Source organism: Stegostoma tigrinum, chromosome 27 (genome assembly GCF_030684315.1).
Source record: "Stegostoma tigrinum isolate sSteTig4 chromosome 27, sSteTig4.hap1, whole genome shotgun sequence".
Classification (NCBI taxonomy): Eukaryota; Metazoa; Chordata; class Chondrichthyes; order Orectolobiformes; family Stegostomatidae; genus Stegostoma; species Stegostoma tigrinum.
In genome coordinates, this window is record NC_081380.1 from 38,722,391 (window position 1) to 38,741,703 (window position 19,313).

Consider the following 19,313-nt stretch of genomic DNA (forward strand, 5'->3'; position numbering starts at 1 on the left):
GCCTGAGCAGCTTTCAAACTAACAATCTTCCACGCCTCCCCACTTCTCTATCCCACTGTCCTCGCCTTCCCGGTGCTTTGGTCCTTATTTATTGGATTTTTCTTTTCATTGCATAAGGGATTTCCCGAAGTGGCTGTACATTTCTGGCTGGGTGCTTTGCAACAGCTGCAGAGGAATGCCCTGCCTGGGAGGCTATTTGAGGCAGGGGACCTCACAATTTTAAGCATACGTGGATGAGCACTAGAAATGGCCTAACGTTCAAGGCTGAGGGCCAGGTGTGAGGGAGGGTGGGACTAGTGTAGGTTCAGAGCAGTTATTTCCAGTGCAGACTTGATGGGCTGAATGGCCTCACCTGTACTGTATGACTCCATTCTATACAATGCTGACCCTGCACAGTCCAGGTAGGCTAACAGAAACTGACTGTGTAAGGGGGTTGGGGGGCTACGTTTGCATCAGTTATGAGTCAGAACCATGCAGTATTGAGCAGGAGAGAGTGTGAGTCTGTTGTCCCCCTGCCATCCCAGCATTGGGGGCCTACCTACAGCATGTGGACTGCAGCTGTTTAACAAGGCAGCTCACCACCACCTTCTCCAGGGCATCTAGAGATGGGCAATAAATGCTGGCCAGCCAGCGACACTGCATCCCTGACTATATGAAATAAATTGCTGTGGATTGGACAGATATTGATGAGGTAAAGTGGGGTGGTTGGGTGTATAGTAGGGATGTGCTGGGAACCAACATCAGACCTCTAGACTGACACTTTTGGATATTTCTGATGTGAACTTTGGAAACCAGGCTTGCATTTCTCGTTAATCAAGTCTCATATTAGCCAGAGGCTTGGGCAGCTGAGGGTTTGTGTCAATGCAGGTGAGGCTGTCTCCCGTTTAATAATGTCAGGCTCAGTAAGAATAGAGTTGGCTGGAGAGTAGTCCTCTTAATCCACCCTGGTTATTGACAGCTCAGTAACCTGGGACAAGATTCGGAAGATGCTGGGAGACATTGGGATGCAGACAGCAGCTGACAGAGTCGGACTGCAGGTGCGCGCTTGGGATTAAGCATTTGGCAATCCATTATTGCCTCAGTCAGTCAGCAGTGAGATACGGCATTTCAAGATAAAATAGGATTCAGGTTGCAAACCATTGAAGTGAATAGAAATTGAGTTGTTATTTCACAGTGAGGCTCACAGAAAGAATTGGATTTTTTTTATCTTGAAAGGTATTCTGTGTTGGTTTAAATAAGAGGACCTGCAGATGAACTGTGGGTAGAATTTGACATGTGATTTGTGCTCTTGTTTTTTGGTCAAGTGTCGTCATTTGGGCTGGGGTCTGTGAGCACCTGCTACCCTCTTGCCATAAGTGTCTATACTGTGAGAGTGAATATTCCACCCGATGATTTTAACTGCGACAGCCCCCTTCCAGTAACGGATAATGTAGAATGGTCAGTTGGGATGATTGACCTGCCCTAACCTGAGGCACTGAGGTCAAGCATAGCTCCTTTCCCCTCCCCTACTCCTCCACGCACTCCTGTACAAATCCATATTCCCAGAGGGCCGTTGGGAAGGTGTTTCATCAGGAGAGAGTTGACTGACAGTGAGTTTAATCTGAGGCTCACTGTGCCTCAGTTGAGGGGTGAGTTTGAGAAGATGGGACCCGAGCTGATGGGGTCACTCTGCGTAGTCACAAACCGGCTGTCCAGCCAACTGAGCTAACCGACCGTGCAATGCCATCAGCCAGATGAACTGCAGCCAGTTTGACTGGGATGGCTGTGTGGCAGGACAGTGGCTGATCAGTGAAAGCACTGCCTTTTCGCTGGGAGCAGCATCTATCCTTCTTAAAATCATTGGTTTGGGTCCCATTTTGAGCAGCTTGGGTTAATCCATTCGACTGTAGTCTTGCACACAGAGCAAAAACTAGACCCTATCAATGTAAGATAGTCACTTAGAATTTGAAGAGGAGACTCAAGAAAATTCCTTTCCCAAAGAATGGTGAGAATGTGGAACTTGCTATCACTGGATCCATGGATAATTGAGAAGGGAGCGTACGTAGTGTTTGCTGATACTGTTACATGGGGAAGGATAGAGGGTGCTCATGTGTTGGTATGGTTCTGAAGAAAGGTCACCGGACCTGAAACATTAACTCTGATTCTTTTTCTTCAGAAGCTGCCAGACCTGCTGAGCTTTTCCAGCAACTTCTGTTTTTGTTCCTGATTCACAGCATCTGCATTTCTTTTGGTTTTTATTTTGTTGGTACGGATTGGTTGGACAGGGTGACCTGTTTCTATGCATTAAAACCTCTGTAGTTCTGTAAAACTACACAAAGATGTTGCGACACCTGTACAGAGACAATTCAAGACATTTGTTATCAGTTTGACTTCCTCCTGTGGTGTTATCTATCTCTGCTATGCCAGTTATAAAAGGAGGTTTGAATTGACCCTGACACAGGCTCAAAACAGTTGAGTATTCTCTTGCGTCACTTGGGAAGTAGTTGTCTTCCACCCAAAATCCTTGACTGATCAAGTTGAACAGAATCCAGAACTTATAGAGAACATTGCATGTGTGCTGATAGTTGTCTACAGCCCTGAGTTAACCCACTGACGTTACAGAGCCAGCAGGGGCTAGTGAAACTGTAGTTTCTCCAAATAACGGAGAGAATATCCCACTGCACCACAACACATTGAGTGATTTTTGGAGCTGTGTCACCCACTGAAAGGCCTGAGTAAAATCTGCCTCCTGTTGGCAAGATGTTGGCTATACTCCATGGTAGCAGGAGCTGGATGAGAACAAATAGAATTGTTATAGCAATGCCAAGCAGACAATGCCCTGTCAAGGCTGTACTCAATCCCCCTTATTTAGACCTCTACTGTTCAACTTGATGAAATTTTGTACAAGTCCAGTATCCATCATTGATGATTGCATAGTTAGTTGGGTGACTGAGTTGAAAAACAGTTGGAATATTAACCACAGATGCTGAACTTTCCCATCAATTTCTGTTTTTATTTCTGATTTGCAACATATGCAGTTCTTTTGGTTTTTATTAAGAATATTCTTTTGTATTGTTCCAACTGTTGAATTGGTTTGGGGTTATTATTGGTGCAATGTGGTATCTGACTTCTTGGGGACAGTGGGAATGTGAAACAAGAAACAGCTCTGTAGCCATCAATACAACACCATTGCATGATTCAGTGATGGTTTGTAAGGCTTCCCATGAACTAGCCACCCTATTTGTTTGAGCACTGAACCTTCTGATGATCGAACATTAATGGATCTAATCTGAGCTGCCTTTTTGTCTTGCAGGTAGAAGATGCCATGCTAATGTTTGATAAGACAACCAACAGGCATCGAGGTAAGTGAGAGCTCCCAGAACAAAGCCTAAGCTCAGTTAAAAGTGAGGCCAGATCCCACATTGTGCTACAGCACAGCCACTGATGGCTGTTCACTGCAGTCTTACTGGGTGTCAGTCTTTGATGTTGAGCTACTTGCATTCAATAACCCCTTTTAGCATAACGCCCGTATGCTACGCCCTGTAAGCCTGAAACTCAGTGTGTGAAGCAAACTTTGTTGCAAAGTTGTTATGGTAGTAGAGGCAGGTCAGCAGTTAGAGAGTTGCATGTGGGCAGCTCTCTGATTCAACTTTGGTAACTGAGAGCCAGCAAGACAACTGCAGAATGGCACAAGTTCAAATCGAGAGCCCACCATGAATAAAGGTGCTTGTACAATTGAGAGGAAATTAAATCTGCAATGAGCACAAAATATTCTTCAAAGTATTGTGACATATTTAAAACCTCCTAAGTCCACCTTTAAGGATGGCACAATATGACAAAGGCAAAATACTTTTTAACGTTGGAAATCTGAACCAGTCAAAGGGAGCACTGGTGATGCTCAGCAGGCTTGTCAGCGTCTGTGGAGAGAGAAACAGATTTAACATTTTGAATCAAATTGGAACATCGTGTTGAGGTGAGAGAAATGCAGTTAATGTTTTCAGTCCAGTACAACTGTTGGTACAGATTGGTTGGACAGGGTGACCTGTTTCTATGCATTAAAACCTCTGTAGTTCCGTACAACTGCACAAAGATGTTGCGACACCTGTACAGAGACAACAGTGACTGGTGAGGCCTCTTCTGGAGTGTCGTGTGTAGTTCTGGTCGCTCTGTTATAGGAAGGATGTTATTATATTAGAAAGGGTTCAGAAAAGATTTACCAGGATGTTGCCAGGACTGGGGAGTTTGAGTTATAAGGATAGGCTGGGACTGTTTTCACTGGAGCATCGGAAGTTGAAGAGTGACCTGATAGAGGTTTATAAAATAATGAGGGTCACTGATGAGGTGAACAGCAAGAGTCTTGTCCCTCGGGTGGGGAATTCAAACATAGAGTGGCATATTTTAAAGTGGGAGGAGAAAGATTTAAAAATGGGGCACCTCATTCCATACAGAGAGTGGTTTGTGTGTGGAATGAGCAGCTGGAGGAAGTGGGAGAGTTGGGTACAGTTACACCATTTAAAAGACATCAAACAGGTACATGAGTAGAAAAGGTTCACAGGGACATGGACAAATGCAGGCATGTGGGACTAGTCTAGGAAACTTGACATGGACTAGTTGGACCAAAGGGTCTGTTTCTGTGCTGTATGCCTCTGTGAACTGAAAGGTTTTGAAGAACAGTTGTACTGGACTGAAAACATTAACTGTGTTTCTCTCTCCACAAATGCTGCCTGACTGCTGAGTTTCTCCAGCAATCTCTGTGTATTTTAGTAATCCGGACGCCCAGGCCAATGGTTTGGGGACATGGGATCAAATCCCACCACGACAGTTGGTAAAAGTAAAATACAATGAATGGACTGGGAATCGAAAGCTGGCCTCGGTAATAGGGAGAATGAAACTATCTTCAACTATTGGGAAATCCAGCCTGATGTGCTTTTGGGCAGGAAATCTGCCTTTCTTCTCTGGTCTGCCCTCTGATATGGTGCAGCAAACCACTTGACTCGAGGGCGATTAGAGATAAGCACCAAATGAAGATCTTGCCAGCAGCAGCTACATGCCAAATAAAAAATAAATTTGTGTTTCAAACTGCTGCCCATCTTGGAGCGCAGGATCTATTGCCCTGAGACCTGGGCTCTGCTGCCTTCAGTACCCGGGATCTACTGTCCCCAGATTTTGTGATTTCCTTCCGTTGTCACCCAGCATCTGTTGTCCTCAAAGCCTGGGATCTGTTTCCTTCAGAGTCCGGGATCTACTGCTCTTGGATCCTGAGATCTTCCACCCCTGGAGCCCAGGACCTCCAGAACCTGGAATCTGCTGGTTGACCCTCTGCGATCTGCTGTTCTTGGAACCTAGGATTTCCTGCCTGAGCCTATGGGATTTGCTATCCTCAGAACCTGGAATCTGCTGGCTGAACCTCTGGGATCTGCTACTCCTGGAGCCCAGGTTTTCCTGTCTGAACCTCTGGGATCTGCTACTTTCGGAACCCAGGATTTCCGGCCTGAGCCTATGAGATCTGCTACTTTCGGAACCCAGGGATCTGCTGCCTGGGATCTGCATTGTACATTGTCCAGGGCAGTTGTTCACAAAGGAGCCTTGGTTATAATTGGGCTACATGCCTCATCTGGAGCACTCTGCACAGATCCCCTTGATTTCCTTGAAGCAAAGGAACCTTTGAATCAACAATTGGTTCTACCCAACCTGATTTCATTTACCACCACTCAAAACATTATAAATCGTTTGCTTTCTTGGCTACTCAAGTAATAAAACTATTTATTAGTTTTTGACTCAAATTAAGTTATGGATTCGTGCCAACAACAGAAGTATGGGCATTTTCACATTATAAATATGAACACTGCCTATTAAATGGCAGTACAGGCTCAAGGGGCAAAATGGCCTAATCTTACCCTGATTTCTTATAGTCTTATAGAAGATGGTTGTCTGAAATGTCCTAATTTTTAAAACTTATTCCTTTCATGAGATGGGTGGCACCGTGGCTCAGTGGTTAGCACTGCTGCCTCACGGCGCCAGGGTCTTGGCGTTCGATTCCACCCCCGGGCGACTGTCTGTCTGCGTGGAGTTTGCACATTCTCCCCGTGTCTGTGTGGGTTTCCTCCGGGTGCTCTGGATTCCTCCTACAGCCCAGAAATGTGCAGGTTAGGGTGGATTGGCTGTGCTAAATTACCCATAGTGCCCAGGGATGTGCAGACTCGGTGCATTCACCATGGGAAAGATAGGGGAGGGGGTGGGGGCTTGGATCTGGTTGGGATGCTCCTTGGAGTATCTGTGTGGACTTGATGGCCTGCTTCCACACTCTAGCGATTCTATGAGATGCAGGCAGCATTGTTTCCCATCCCGAGTTGCATTGGACAGGGTGATTTTCCAGGACATTATAGAATTGCTGTACAGTTTTAGCCTCCTCCTCTGAGGAAGGATGTTCTGGCTTTAGAGGGAGTGCAACAAAGGTTTAACCAGACTGCTTCTCAAGGCTGGCAGGACTGAGGAATGAATTGGGCAGGATAGACACAGGAAGGGTGCTCCTGATGACTGGGGAGTTCAGAACCAGGGGTCACAGTCGAATGATATTGGCTGAGCCATTTAGGACTGAGATGTGGAGAAATTAGTTCACCCAGAGAGTAGTGAGCCTGTGCCACAGAAGGCTGTTGAGGTCTAACCTTTGAATGTTTTCAATGTGTTAAAGGTAGTACTTAGGGCTAAAGGGATCGAAATGGACAGGAGAGGAAGTGGGACAGGGGACCGAGTTGGATGATCAGCCAAGATCATACTGGATGGAGGAGCAGACTCAAAGGGCTGAATGCCGTACCCCGCTCCCGTTTTCTTTGCTTCTGTATTTCTGCGGGTTTCGGGTATGGGCCAGATTGCTCAAAGATGGCATATTTTAGCTTCCAAGGGGATGAGTGAACCAGATAGATTTTTACAACAATCGCTGATGGATGTGTAATAAAGTCATCACAATGAACACCTTCTGTGGAACCAACTGTTATCTTACATCATCTACATCAACCAGGCAATGTCAACAGGAGCATAAATTTTGTCTGGAAAGCTGCCTTGGTTTTGCTTTTGCTTATAACGACTTGTGCACGCCTAGGGGCACTGGTCTGGTTGTGTAACTTCACCAGGGTGGTGGAGATGCGTGCTTATGGCCTGTTCTCCCTGAACTGTCCACCTCATGTGATGTAAAGTGTCTTTGCACATTAGCGACTTGTGCATCAGCTTGTGAACCACCTAAAAGGACTGTTGAGGACCGTCAGTTATCCCCAGGCCACACTTTGCGATCAATTACTGTGATGTATCTATCTTTTACAATATTGATTGTATTCACCAGAGAGTTTAGGTCCACAAGCAGCTTGGGCAAACTACATGAGGTTCTCAGACGAGACCATCAGATTGCTGTGGACAGTGACAATGTTTTTGTGAGGAGGGCAGTGATTTGAGGACACAGTGAGTAGGTTAGAGCTGGGATCATTCAGAAAAGAATGTCTGTGATGAATCTTTGCTCTTGACTGCTTTTCCTACTTTCTGTTTCATTTGTTCATGGGATTGTTGCAAGCTATGTCAGCATTTATAGCCCGTCCCTAGTTGCCCTTGAGAGGCTGGTGGTGAACTGCCTGTTGAACTGCTGCAGCCCTTGTCGAGGCACCCACAGTTCTGTTAGGAAGGAGTTTCCAAGATGCTGACCCAAGAGCACTGATGGAAAGTCTGGATGGTGCGTGACTATGGGGGGATCTTGCAGGGATGTGGTGTACCCTTATGTCTACTGACCATGATGATAAATGCCATGAGTTTCGAAGATGCTGTCAAAGGAACCTTGGTGAGTTACTTCAATGAACCTTGTAGATGGTAGACACTGCTGCATCTATGTATTGGTGCCAAAGGGTGTACTTGTGGCAGGTGGTATATAGTGCCAGCGAAACAAGTTGCTTTGTCCTGGATGATGTTGAGCTTCTTGAGTGTTGTTGGAACTGCAACTGACCAGGTAAGTAGGGAGTATTCCATCACACTTCTAAATATAGTACCTTGTGGATGGTGGACAGGCTGTGGAGTGACAAGATGTGAATTCTGTGCAGAATTCCCACTCTCTCACTTACTTTTATGGCCACAGTATTGATACGTCTGGTCCACTTGAGTTTTTGGCAAACGGAAACCCCCAGGATGTTGACATTCGGTGATGGTAATGGCATTACCTGTCAAGGGGAAATGGTTAGATGCTCTTTTGTTGGAGATGACTATTTTCTGGTGTAAATCACAGTTACTACTTTTCAGCCCAGGCCTGGATGTGGTCCAGGTCTTGCGGCATTTGCACATGGACTGTTTCAGTACCTGAATAGTTACAAACTCTGCAGTCATCAGTAAACATCCCACTTCTGACCTTATGATGGAGGAAATGTCGTTACAGAAGCAGCTGACGATGATTGGGTGTAGGACACTGAGGAGCTCCTGCAGACACGTCCTGGAGCTGAGATTATTGACTTCAGCGATGACAACCACTTCCCTTTGACTCCAAACAGCAAAGCATTTTCCCTGATTCCCATTGATTCCAGTTTTGTTTATGTGTGATTTTCACTGAAACTTGAATTGAAAGTGAGTTTGAGACCTTCAACCAGAGCAGTTGTTTTCCTGGATGGAGCATTTATCAATCACAAATGAGTGTGAACTCAGGTTGGACAGGACTGGAAAATGCTTAAGAAGTGGATTGGATTTTAATATACTCTTTTTGGTGAGATCAAGAGGTCTTATTCCTTTGGGCCAGATCATGAGAAGATCACCAGATAAGGAGTATTACTGGATAGGGGAGAAAAAGAGGGCAAATGAGAGTTGAAATGCGTATTAACCATGATTAAAATGAATGAAAGAACACCCCAGATGGACTGAACGGCCTCTTCCTGTATCTAATGTCATAATCAGATAATGTTACTCGGGTCATTGCAGTTCTGAATCATGAGTTGGGGCTGAGTGATATTGATATCACTTGATACCATTGATTTCATATTGATGTTGGAAAGACTTTGATAATGAGTTGGAGTTCTTTCTGTTACTGCCTCCCTTTTTGCTGGGATGGGGGTCAAGAATTTTAGGATCCAGGACCACCGGCTCACCTAAAGCTGAGTCATGAGTGCTTTTCCCCCATTGGGTTTGAAACTCTAGGGTCTTTCACAAGGAGAGCTGTGTTTACTGATAAATCTGTATCTGCCTGGATTACGGTTACAGACTTCAGTGCTTGGACATTCCTGCTTTGAGGAAAAGATTTGTTCTTTTTGAAGGCGTTTATCTCTCCTGTCCCTTCTCCATCTTTCCATGCCATCTCTAGATGAGATTGACCAATTTGTTGACGTTTCTCAAAAGCTGCCAAAAGGATAGTGACCTCAGATCTTCCTTCTCTAGCTTGGCTTTCCTCAGAACCTCATTATGGCACCTCGAGGACTGTCACCCGGTGCTGTTTTGTAAATCGGGGAATCACATTAAAATATAACATAGGCTGAGGCATTGAGATCTGCGATGAACGAGGAAGGTTGCTGAATTCCCCAGAGGACTTTTATCTCACTTAACACCTGACTATGTCTTTGGAAAAAAAGACCAAGGAATTTGGAATCCATTAAACACTTATCCTCGCTCAGGCCTTGAGAGTAGCGTTTGGGTCATGAGCAACCATTGCCAACCATCCCAGCTGGAAACCTGTAGTTTTGCATCTCTGCCTCCCCTCAGCACTCCCTCCCCCAGCACCTCCAAACTATGGGGAAGGCTGAAGGGACACCTTGGGAGATTTCTCCATGTAGCATTGGGAGCTGCCCTCTCAAACCACTGCTCATATTGTAGTGCTACACCTCCCCCAAACCCCTCAAATGCCCCTAGGATGCCTAGATGTCAGGTCTTATCCCTCTGATCAGGCTATCCAAGAACACAGCATAGTTGGCCAAGTCTGTTTTTGAGTCATACACGACGCAGATTGGAACCTCACTCTCTATCTTCACATGCTTTCAACCCACCATTCATAACTGTGACCTCTGACATTCTTATTCTATAACCTTAATAACAATTCCAAATCTGGCTGAGCTGAATTCTTGATGAGGTCAGCATCCTCTGGGCTGTGTCTAACCCTCTGGGAGAGTTGCCAATGGTGAAAAGTCTTTTACTGCCTTTGGAAACAGATATAGATGATTAATGGAAATTCCCACATAACAGCTAAATTAGCAGCATGTTGTGTGGCTATCCATGAGCAGTTTTCGTTCATGTATCTAAGGAAGGATGCGCTGGCGTTGAAGGGAGTCCAGAATGATCCCAGGGATGAAGAGCTTATCATATGACGGGTGGTTAAGGACTTTGGATGTATGCTTGATGGAGGTTAGAAGGATGGGTGGGGGGAGGTATCTGATAGCACTTACACTGTACTGAGAGGCGTAGATAGAGAGGACATGGAGAAGATGTTTCTACTTTTGGAGAGACTAGGACCCAAGAGCACAGCCTCAGAGCGAAGAGACAACCCTTTGGAACTGAGACGAGGAAGACTTTCTTTAGCTAGAGGTGGTCAATCGGTGGAACTCATTGCTGCAGAGGACTGTGGAATGAGTGTATTTAAGACAGACAGATAGGTTCTTGATTAGTAGGGGGATCAAAAGTTATGGGGACAGGCAGGAGAATGGGTTGATTGACTGTTTCATGTACCAAAGTACAGTGAACAGCTTTGTTTACTGGCAGAACAGGCAGATCATAATATGCAAGGTTATACAGATGAAGAAGATTGAGACAGAGGCATATAGGTTACATTGCACAGGGTATGCACTAGGCAAGAGCAGCGTTATTTGAGGCGAGAGAGTCCATTCATCAGTCTGATAACAGCCATGAAGAAGCCGTTCCTGTAGCAGCTGGTGTGTGTGTTCAAGCTACTGTATCCTCTGCCTGATGGAAGAGATTGTAGGAGGCCATTACTGGAGTGTGATGGGTCTTTGATGATGTTGGCCGCCTTTCCATGGCAGCGAGCCACGTGGATGGAGTCCGTGGGTAGAAGGTTGGCTTTCGTGATCGTTTGGGCTGTGCACACCCCCTTCTATAGTTTCTTACAGCCCATCAGAGACACCTCAGCCATGATGAAATGGTGCAGCAGACATGATGGGCTGAATGGCCTAATTCCACTCCTATGTCTTATGCTCTTAAGGGCTCCTCTCTGGAGTGTTAGTCCCAAGAGGTTGAATAACATCAAGTCACAACCGTGCATCAGGTGACAACAATGGCAGCATCAAAAGCCCCACCCCACCCCCAACACTGTTGAAAGGCTTGGCTTGACCACCCCCTACTCATTGTGGAAGAACCATCAGAAGCCATTCGCAAGAGCTGTTGGTGCTGAGAATGACGCTTCATATTGATAGCACCAATCAACACCATCCAAATTTGGCTAGCACAGTTTAGTAGATAAATTCTGTCCTTTTATTTTTGGTCTCTGCTTAACGGAACAACATTATCATTCCATTCTCACGGAGGAAGAACTACTTAAAATGTGAGAATCAAGTGGCAGTGATTTGGTGTTAATATCTGTTTAGTCAGAGGAGCGAGCTAAAGTGGTGCAACTGGGAATAACCTGGGCCAAGGTTTGCACTTAAAAAATGCCCGCAAAGCTTAGTCATGGCATCAAGTGGAGGTTTACGTGGGCACTGCATGATGCATTTCTCTTACATTTACATTAATTAGGCTAAAAGGGAACAAGCAATTGCCCAGGTTAAAAAAAAAAGTTTGAGCCCATTTGCTGATACTCAAAGATGAGAAGCAGAGAGTTTGCATTGTGAAATCGATTGTTTACTTAGATTGCTTCTAATGCAAAGAGTTAATGCAGTGGGTGAAATTGTGAGTTGAAATCTGTTCTATAATAGTACACACTATTCAGCCTGTCTGCCTGGCACTGTCTCTCTGAATGACCAGTTCACTGAGTGCCCATTCCCACTCGACCTGCACGTTCTTCCTTTTCAGAAAGTACTCCAAGTTGTGTTTGAAGGCTTTGATCAAATCAGCCTGTTTCAGATCCTCAGGCAGGTCATTCCAGACCTTAACTGCACAAGGAAGATTTCCCCCATGTCACTCTTGCTTCTTTTACCATTACTTTACGTCTGTGCATCTCAATCTTTCCATGAGTCAGAACAATTCCTCTCTACTTTTCCAAACTCTTGAGGATTTTTGAAGCTCCCTATTGATTCTCCACATAGCTTTCTCTTTTCCAAGGAAAACCAGCCCAGCCTTTCACAGCCTGAGGATAAATCGAAGTGTTTCACACAAGGGGGGAGAGCCCATTTTAAAAGTGTAATTACTAGAGCAGTTTAGGAGTGTACGGGATCTTTGATGCTCACCAGGGGAGAGTAGACAGATTTAACCTCTCGTAGGAAAAGGTCTTTAAAAACGGGGATGTTTTCATTTGTTAATTCCAGTTGATTGCTGACAGATTTACTTATTCAGGAGATTCACATTGGATCAATGACAGGTTTAATCAGTGAGTTTACTGCACTTGGTCCCAAGGTCAGTGATTAGGGGCTTGATGCAAAGGGGGGAAATAGTGAGAGATGTGATTCAGATTGACAATGCAACCGTGAATCAAGAGGTTTTTTCAATCAAGTTTTTTCTGACGAAGTTTCTAGACCCAAAACGTCAACTTTTGTGCTCCTAAGATGCTGCTTGGCCTGCTGTGTTCATCCAGCCCCACACTTTGTTATCTCGGATTCTCCAGCATCTGCAGTTCCCATTATCTCCATTGTGTTTCACGTCTATCTCCTGCCTGTGTATTGTTAGCTTCTGCACAGTGGTGTACTACGTTTGTCTCTTATCACATTGTGGACCTCCTGAGATCCATGCGTGGCTGTGGTGTCTGGAACCAGAAGTCAGTGTGTCCGGGTGCCAATTGTCATGCACAGATCACCCAAGTGACTGCATAACTGTGCAGGTTTGAGGAAACAGTGATGCGCTTTAATATGCAGAGACTCCCTTAAATGGCCCCCTCATGCCTTCCAATTGATTAAAAGTAGAAATAATAGAAATTCACCATGGGTCTGGTAGCATCTGTGTGGAGAGACTGAGTCAATGTTTCAGGGAACAGAAAACACCTCCATTTCCAGGCTCCCATTGCTTGTTGTGAGCTTCAGGACATGCTAAAATTTGACATCTGAATTGTGACAGAAGGTAAGCGTGACATTATATGCCAGATTTTGAAAAAAATTAATTGGCTGCATTTTCCTCCAAAATGAATGTCCGTACAGTCACAAACAGAAACAGCATGTTCTAAACCAGTGCTGACATTTCAGATGATTGAAATGCAGATTAAAGATTGTTTTGCATTAAAACAATATCATTTTATTTTTAGAATATGTTTGATAGCCCGCAGAAGCAGAATTGGCTGAGGTAATTTTGCCATCCATTTTACAAAGGGAAACCTCACTTTAAGCACTGAAGGAGCAGGCTATAATCAGCCTGCTGTATTATTAAATAGAGTCATTTTCCAACTTTGTACTCACAGAGCAAGAGCTTTGTACATTTGGGAGCGCTTGTTGGCAAAATGACATAGAAGTTATTTTTCCAGAGCGAGTTGATGCCTGATACATAACAGTACCGAACCGAGAGCTTGGGTTCAGCCATTACCTGAAACTTCCTGATGCAGAGAGTATGGAGAGCAACGAATGGGCATGAGATTCAACACGATTGCTTACTCTCATTCTCATAAATGTATCCCGAAAGAGTCAACTGGTTTAAAGGGAAGGGGTAGGAGAGGGCTCGGGCCAGGAGATGAAAGTCTGGTTCATTCCCACACCACCTTTTCGGTATTGTGTGACAGTGTAAAGGCATCCCTCCCCCATTACCGTGTCATTGCATAGCAGACGTCCCCAAGCCCTTGAAGAGTATCGCTAGTGACTCCCTCCCCTTTAGTGGCCGCTCCAGTATCCGTATACTCTGTCTTGTGCCACCAGCCCCAGTATTGATTGGGCCATATCGTGAGCCCCGCCCCCAAAACCAGAGAAGAAACACTTTTTTAAAAACTCATTCACAGGATGTGGACGTTGTTGGCCAGTACTTAATGCTTATCCCTAATAGCAGTTGAGAGTCAACCACATTGCTGTGGGTCTGGAGTCACTTGTGGCCGAGGGATGTTAGTGATACCGTAGGGATCTTTCCCCAACAATCAGCAATGGTTTAATGGTCATCATTACACTCTTCATTCCAGATTTTTATTGAATTCAAATTCCACCATCTTCCATTGGTGGGATTTGAACCTGATTACTGGACTAATAGTCATGTGATAATACCATCAGGCAGTTGCCTCCCCTATCTGCGATGCTGCTAATGGTTTTGATAATATCTGACAGACTCAAGCACAGACAATGGCGGATTTTATATCACACATCTGGTGCGCAATGGTACCTTTTAGATTCATGCTCACCATGATATCTGTTGTTTTAAAATTGTCAGTCTCCATCTTACTGGGGTCACTTACTGCATTGCTCAGTGCTAGCCCATGCACAACAGTGTCTGTGATTGTAATGTGTTTAAATACCAGGAGGTATGGTATCTTTGAGTACCACGTTACCTGTATCTAGTCTAATATTAAGGGAACTAATATATGCACTGCCTCATCAGGTACCGGTAACCTCCTGGAGGTAATAAAGCTCTTTGCTGCACCTGTGGCATATCTAGGGGTGTGTGAAAACTTGAGTCCACTATCCACATGCCCCACCAATGGCTGGAGGTTTGGACCCAGTATTGTATTGCGTTGTTCAGTCACCTCGGACCCAACAGCCCTGGTTTCGTAACTCCAGAGGGATTGTCTAAGATTAAGAGGAGTTTTTTTTTCTCTCAACTTCCCATGGCCTCCTGGTGACATAGAGCCTTGACACTCGCTTAAACGACACTTGGAGTAAAGTGCACAGTTCTGTATTCTCCATTCACACAGGGGGCGTGGAGGTGTGGACGATGTGGTGCTAACAAAAAATTTTATGAAGATAATACCAGAATGTAGAGAGGTTTAAATTTCAAGAATGATTGTTTGGGGGCACTTCTTCCTGGGGGCGGGGGTTAAAAAAAAGACGGAAGATGATTTGAAGTCTTCAAATCTCTGAAGGGATTTGATCAGGTAGAGAAGAAACAGGGAATGCGGACAATTTGTGGGTGAGTTGACATAGCTGTTGCTGGTAGTAACTGCTTGAGCCTTTGGCCCTGTTTGTGGGGTGTCACATGTGTTTTTTATTTCACACCCTCGCACTCCATGGTAGCTCGCCTGTAACCTGCTCTCATCCAGATCTGACCCACCTTCCCGCTACTCTCTGCTTTGCCCTCTGCAAAGGATCTCTGTATCTCTTACTAGTCAACTAGGCTGAAACACTGACGGAAAATTCTGATCTAGTCATCACTTATTTTTTAGTTTTTTTTGCAATTTCAAGTACCTTCTGGTTTGCTCGTGATAGGGCTTGTAGATATAGCGTAGTCACTAATAAATCAAACTGGGAATTCAGGGAGAACTGCAGTCAGGATGGAAGTGGGTATTGCAGGGAATAGTTGGTTAATAGCGTCAATGTATTTAAGGGGAAGCTGAATAAACACTGAAAGGAGAGAGGAATAGAAAGCAGATTGGGAAAAAACCCCTATCACTGCCCTGTTGGGTGAAATGGACAGTTTTTACAGGTATATTCTGTGTAATTTTAAGTGGTTTGTGTTCGCAGTTGGGTCTAATGCTGAACATGTGGAGGTAGATTGATCCGTGTGAGGCCGGCGACAGTAAACAGGACATTTACAAACCAGGACTGACACTACAGATGATCTAAATGTAGATGAGCAATCGTTTTGCATTTAAATAATAAAAGTTTATTTTTAGACAGGCCAGCAGCTCGGGAGGAAAAAATTGGCAGAAATCACTTTAATGTATCTGGCAAAAACACTCGCACTCAACACACTGGCAAGATTATAATCATGGCTTTTCTTTTTAAATGAAAATGTTCTTTATTGCTATTGAATATGAAGTTACAAATTAAATAGAATAGTGGGCCCGGAAGACCCAAAGCTGTTTCTGTCAAATTATGTGTTTGTTGAAATGTTCATCCGCTATTATTCACAGCTTTAGAGCAGATTCCTTGGTGCTAAATTTAGAATCGCTCCCGCTTTGTCAGTTTAAAGGAACACTGTTATTTGCAGCGTAGGTGAGCACTCCAAATAGAACTGTACATTTCAATATGTGACGAATTTTGAAACTCGTGTGAGAAGTTTTTTTGTGGAAAAATATACTTTTCTCTCCACGAGGAAAGCGTCAGATCCTTTCAGGGGGAGTGGACTGGGGTCACAGTGCCCTATGCCTGAGATAACTGCAACCCCTTAATACCCCTGCTATCTGTCCAAATTCATGTACCTCTATTGCCTATTCCACATACCTTATCTCTGCACCAAATGGTGTGGACTGCTAAAGGAAAAGCCTCCAAATGGGGGAAGGTTTCCCAGAATAACTAGGTCCTGAGGTCAGTTATGATGCAGTGTTTTGTGGATAGTGGAGCCTGACACAAAGCAGATAAAAGCACAGGTCTTCATTAATTTAGCGCCTTCAGGAGGTCCCAAAGACCTTTACAACCCATGTGGTACTCATTGAAATGAAAACAAAAAAGTGCTGGAGATCACTGGATTAGGCAGCACCCATAGAGGGAAAGCAAGCCAATGTTTCGAGTCTAGATGATTCTTTCATCAGAGCTGCGTTTTCAGTTCAAATTCCAGCATCTCCAGTAACTTGCTAGGACTCTTTGAAACACAGTTTCTTAGGCTCCTTTTCTCGAATTCACTCACAGGACATGGGCATCAGCGGCCAGGCCATTTGAAAGGGCAGTTAAGAGTCAACCAGATTGCCGTGGATTGGAGTCACATGTAGACCAGACCAGGTAAAAGCATGAGTGGAACCAGTGGGTTCCTTGCTGCAGAGAGCCTTGTGAGCATAGTCCTTGTGCATATTTAAGGCTGAACTAGATAGGCTCTCCTCAGGCCGGTTTCCCATACATTGGTTGGAGTCCCATCACGGTGAAATTTGGATTCAGTAAAATAACGATTGGAATTGAAAAGCTAGCCCAGTGGTGAGCATGTAAACTGATTGCCATAAAAATAAAACACCATCTGGCTCATTTTAGAGAAGGAAGTCTGCTATCCTCACCTGGTCTGGCCTACATGTGACTCCAGATCTACAGAAATGCTCTGAGGAAGGGTCACCAGCCCCAAAACGCTAACTCTGTTTTTTCCTTCGCAGATGCTGCTAGGCCCTGCTGAGCTTTTCCAGCAACTTTGTTTTTGTCTCTACAGAAATGTGATTGACTTTTAATTGCCTTCTGGGCAATTAGGGACGGGCAATAAATGCTGGCCCAGCCACAGGCATTGAATGAATGAATGAAGAAGTAGGGGAAATCAAGGATTACAGGGAAAGGGCAGGAAAGTGGACATGAAGAATATCAGATCAGTCATGAACCTACTGAGTTGGGGGGAGCAGGCTAAAATAGCCTACTGCTGTACCTATGCCTTCTGGAGAGTAGTTACTTACATGGTCACCATTCCAGATTTTCACTGAATTCGAATTGCCCTATGTAGCACGATGGGTTTGAACCCGTGTCCCCAGAACATTAACCTGGTGGTGTCCAGTGAAATTGTCACTGTGCCACCCTACTTTGTTCAGAAGGGAGCCAAGGATTTGAGGTCAGACAGGAAAGTGAATTTCGGGCCATAATTAGATCAGCAAAGATCTCACGGAATGGCACAGCAGACTCGAAGGGCTGAATGGCCTACGCCTGCCCCCATCTCTTTTCCATTGTGGGAGAACACGGCTACCAGCCTGCATCAAGAGCTCTGTGATAATGTCTGTTTCTTCTGTGCATGATAGAAGAGCCCAAGTACAAAGAACAGGAATAGGCCATTCAGCTCCTCAAGCCTATCACCATTTAACGTGATCATGGCTGATCTCATCTCAGCCTCAACCCCACTTTCCTGCCTGCTCTCTATGATGCTTCAACCCAGAAACTGATTGGGAGATAAAGACTGGCCAAGCCACAAGGGCAAACTTGCTTTTTGTTCATCAAATGATTCGGGATCCTTCACATTTCAACTGAGATGCCAGTCAAGGCCCCTGTTTAACATCTCATCTCAAAGATGGTACCTCTGACAATGCAGCACTCCCTTGATACTGTCTTTGGAAGTGTCAGCCAAGATTTAGTGCTCAGATCCCTGGAGCAGGATGTGGGCTCCAGCCTCTGAGTCTGAGGAAAGAGTGTGGTCCACTGAGAGAAAGTCAGTACTGGCTCGCAGTATCATACTGAAGGCATGGGCTGTGCACACTCTGATATTTATAAGACACTTGTTAGACCTCAGCTGGGATGTGGAGGTGTTGGACTGGGGTGGACAAAGTCAGAAGTCACACCACACCAGGTTATAGCTCAACAGGTTTATTTGGAATCAGAAGCTTTGGAGTGCAGCCCCTTCGTCATCTGATCAAGGGGTTCAATGGAAGCATTGAATGCTTATTTGGAGAGCAATGGTGTGGAGGGAAATGGGAAACAGACAGCATATTGGCACTAGGGGATAGAACCAGTGCAGGCATGATGGACTGAATGGTCTATTTGTACACCATAACAATTCTATGATTCTGTGATAACAAGGTGTAGAGCTGGATGAACTCGGCAGGCCAAGCAGCATCTTAGGAGCAGGAAAGCTGATGTTTCGGGACTAGACCCTTTATCAGCTGATGAAGAGTCTAGGCCCAAAACGTCAGCTTTCCTGCTCCTAAGATGCAGCTTGGCCTGCTGTGTTCATCCAGCTCCACACCTTGTTATCTCGGATTCTCCAGCATCTGCAGTTCCTAATATCTATGATTCTGTGACTTAATCACGAGGAAATCAAAAGTGAGGAGATGCACATGAACCCTGCTTGTGTAGGAGATAACTCCAATGTTTTATTTTAAAGGCTCTCAAAATAAGCAGGTGAATGAGCCTCTGCAGAAGCACTGAACAGAGTTCTCAAAATCTACAATATATTTGATCCCAATGAAAATACATCATGACCTGACCCCTTAAGCCTGTTGACTGTTGGATATTATAGTTAGTGGAGTGAGGTGTGCACTTCTCAAATCGTCATTGCTCTGGGTTACAGTAGAAACCCAGAGGTAAACAAAAGAAAGGAACGTGCAATCTTATTGACAGAGAAGGGGAATTATTCCTCTGCTCTTTTCGAGTGGCCAAACCCGCTGTTTATTCAGCACTAGTAAATCCAGCTGTTGGCCTGTTAAAGATAACACGCAGTCACTGTCAGACACTCCAAGCTTAAAGAGGTATTGTACCTTTAAGACTCAT

General features: G+C 44.9%; 1 protein-coding gene across 21 annotated transcripts in view; it reads left to right on the forward strand.

Annotated features, from left to right (window-relative positions):
• The window catches only part of msi2b (musashi RNA-binding protein 2b), a 518,162-nt gene that overhangs the window by 231,139 nt on the left and 267,710 nt on the right, over positions 1-19,313 (forward strand). For all 21 annotated transcript variants that reach the window (XM_048557145.2, XM_048557146.2, XM_048557147.2 and 18 more), the window contains one exon: positions 3,293-3,341. In XM_048557145.2, coding sequence (XP_048413102.1) covers positions 3,293-3,341 — 49 coding nt within the window. The remainder of the gene's footprint in view (positions 1-3,292; positions 3,342-19,313) is intronic.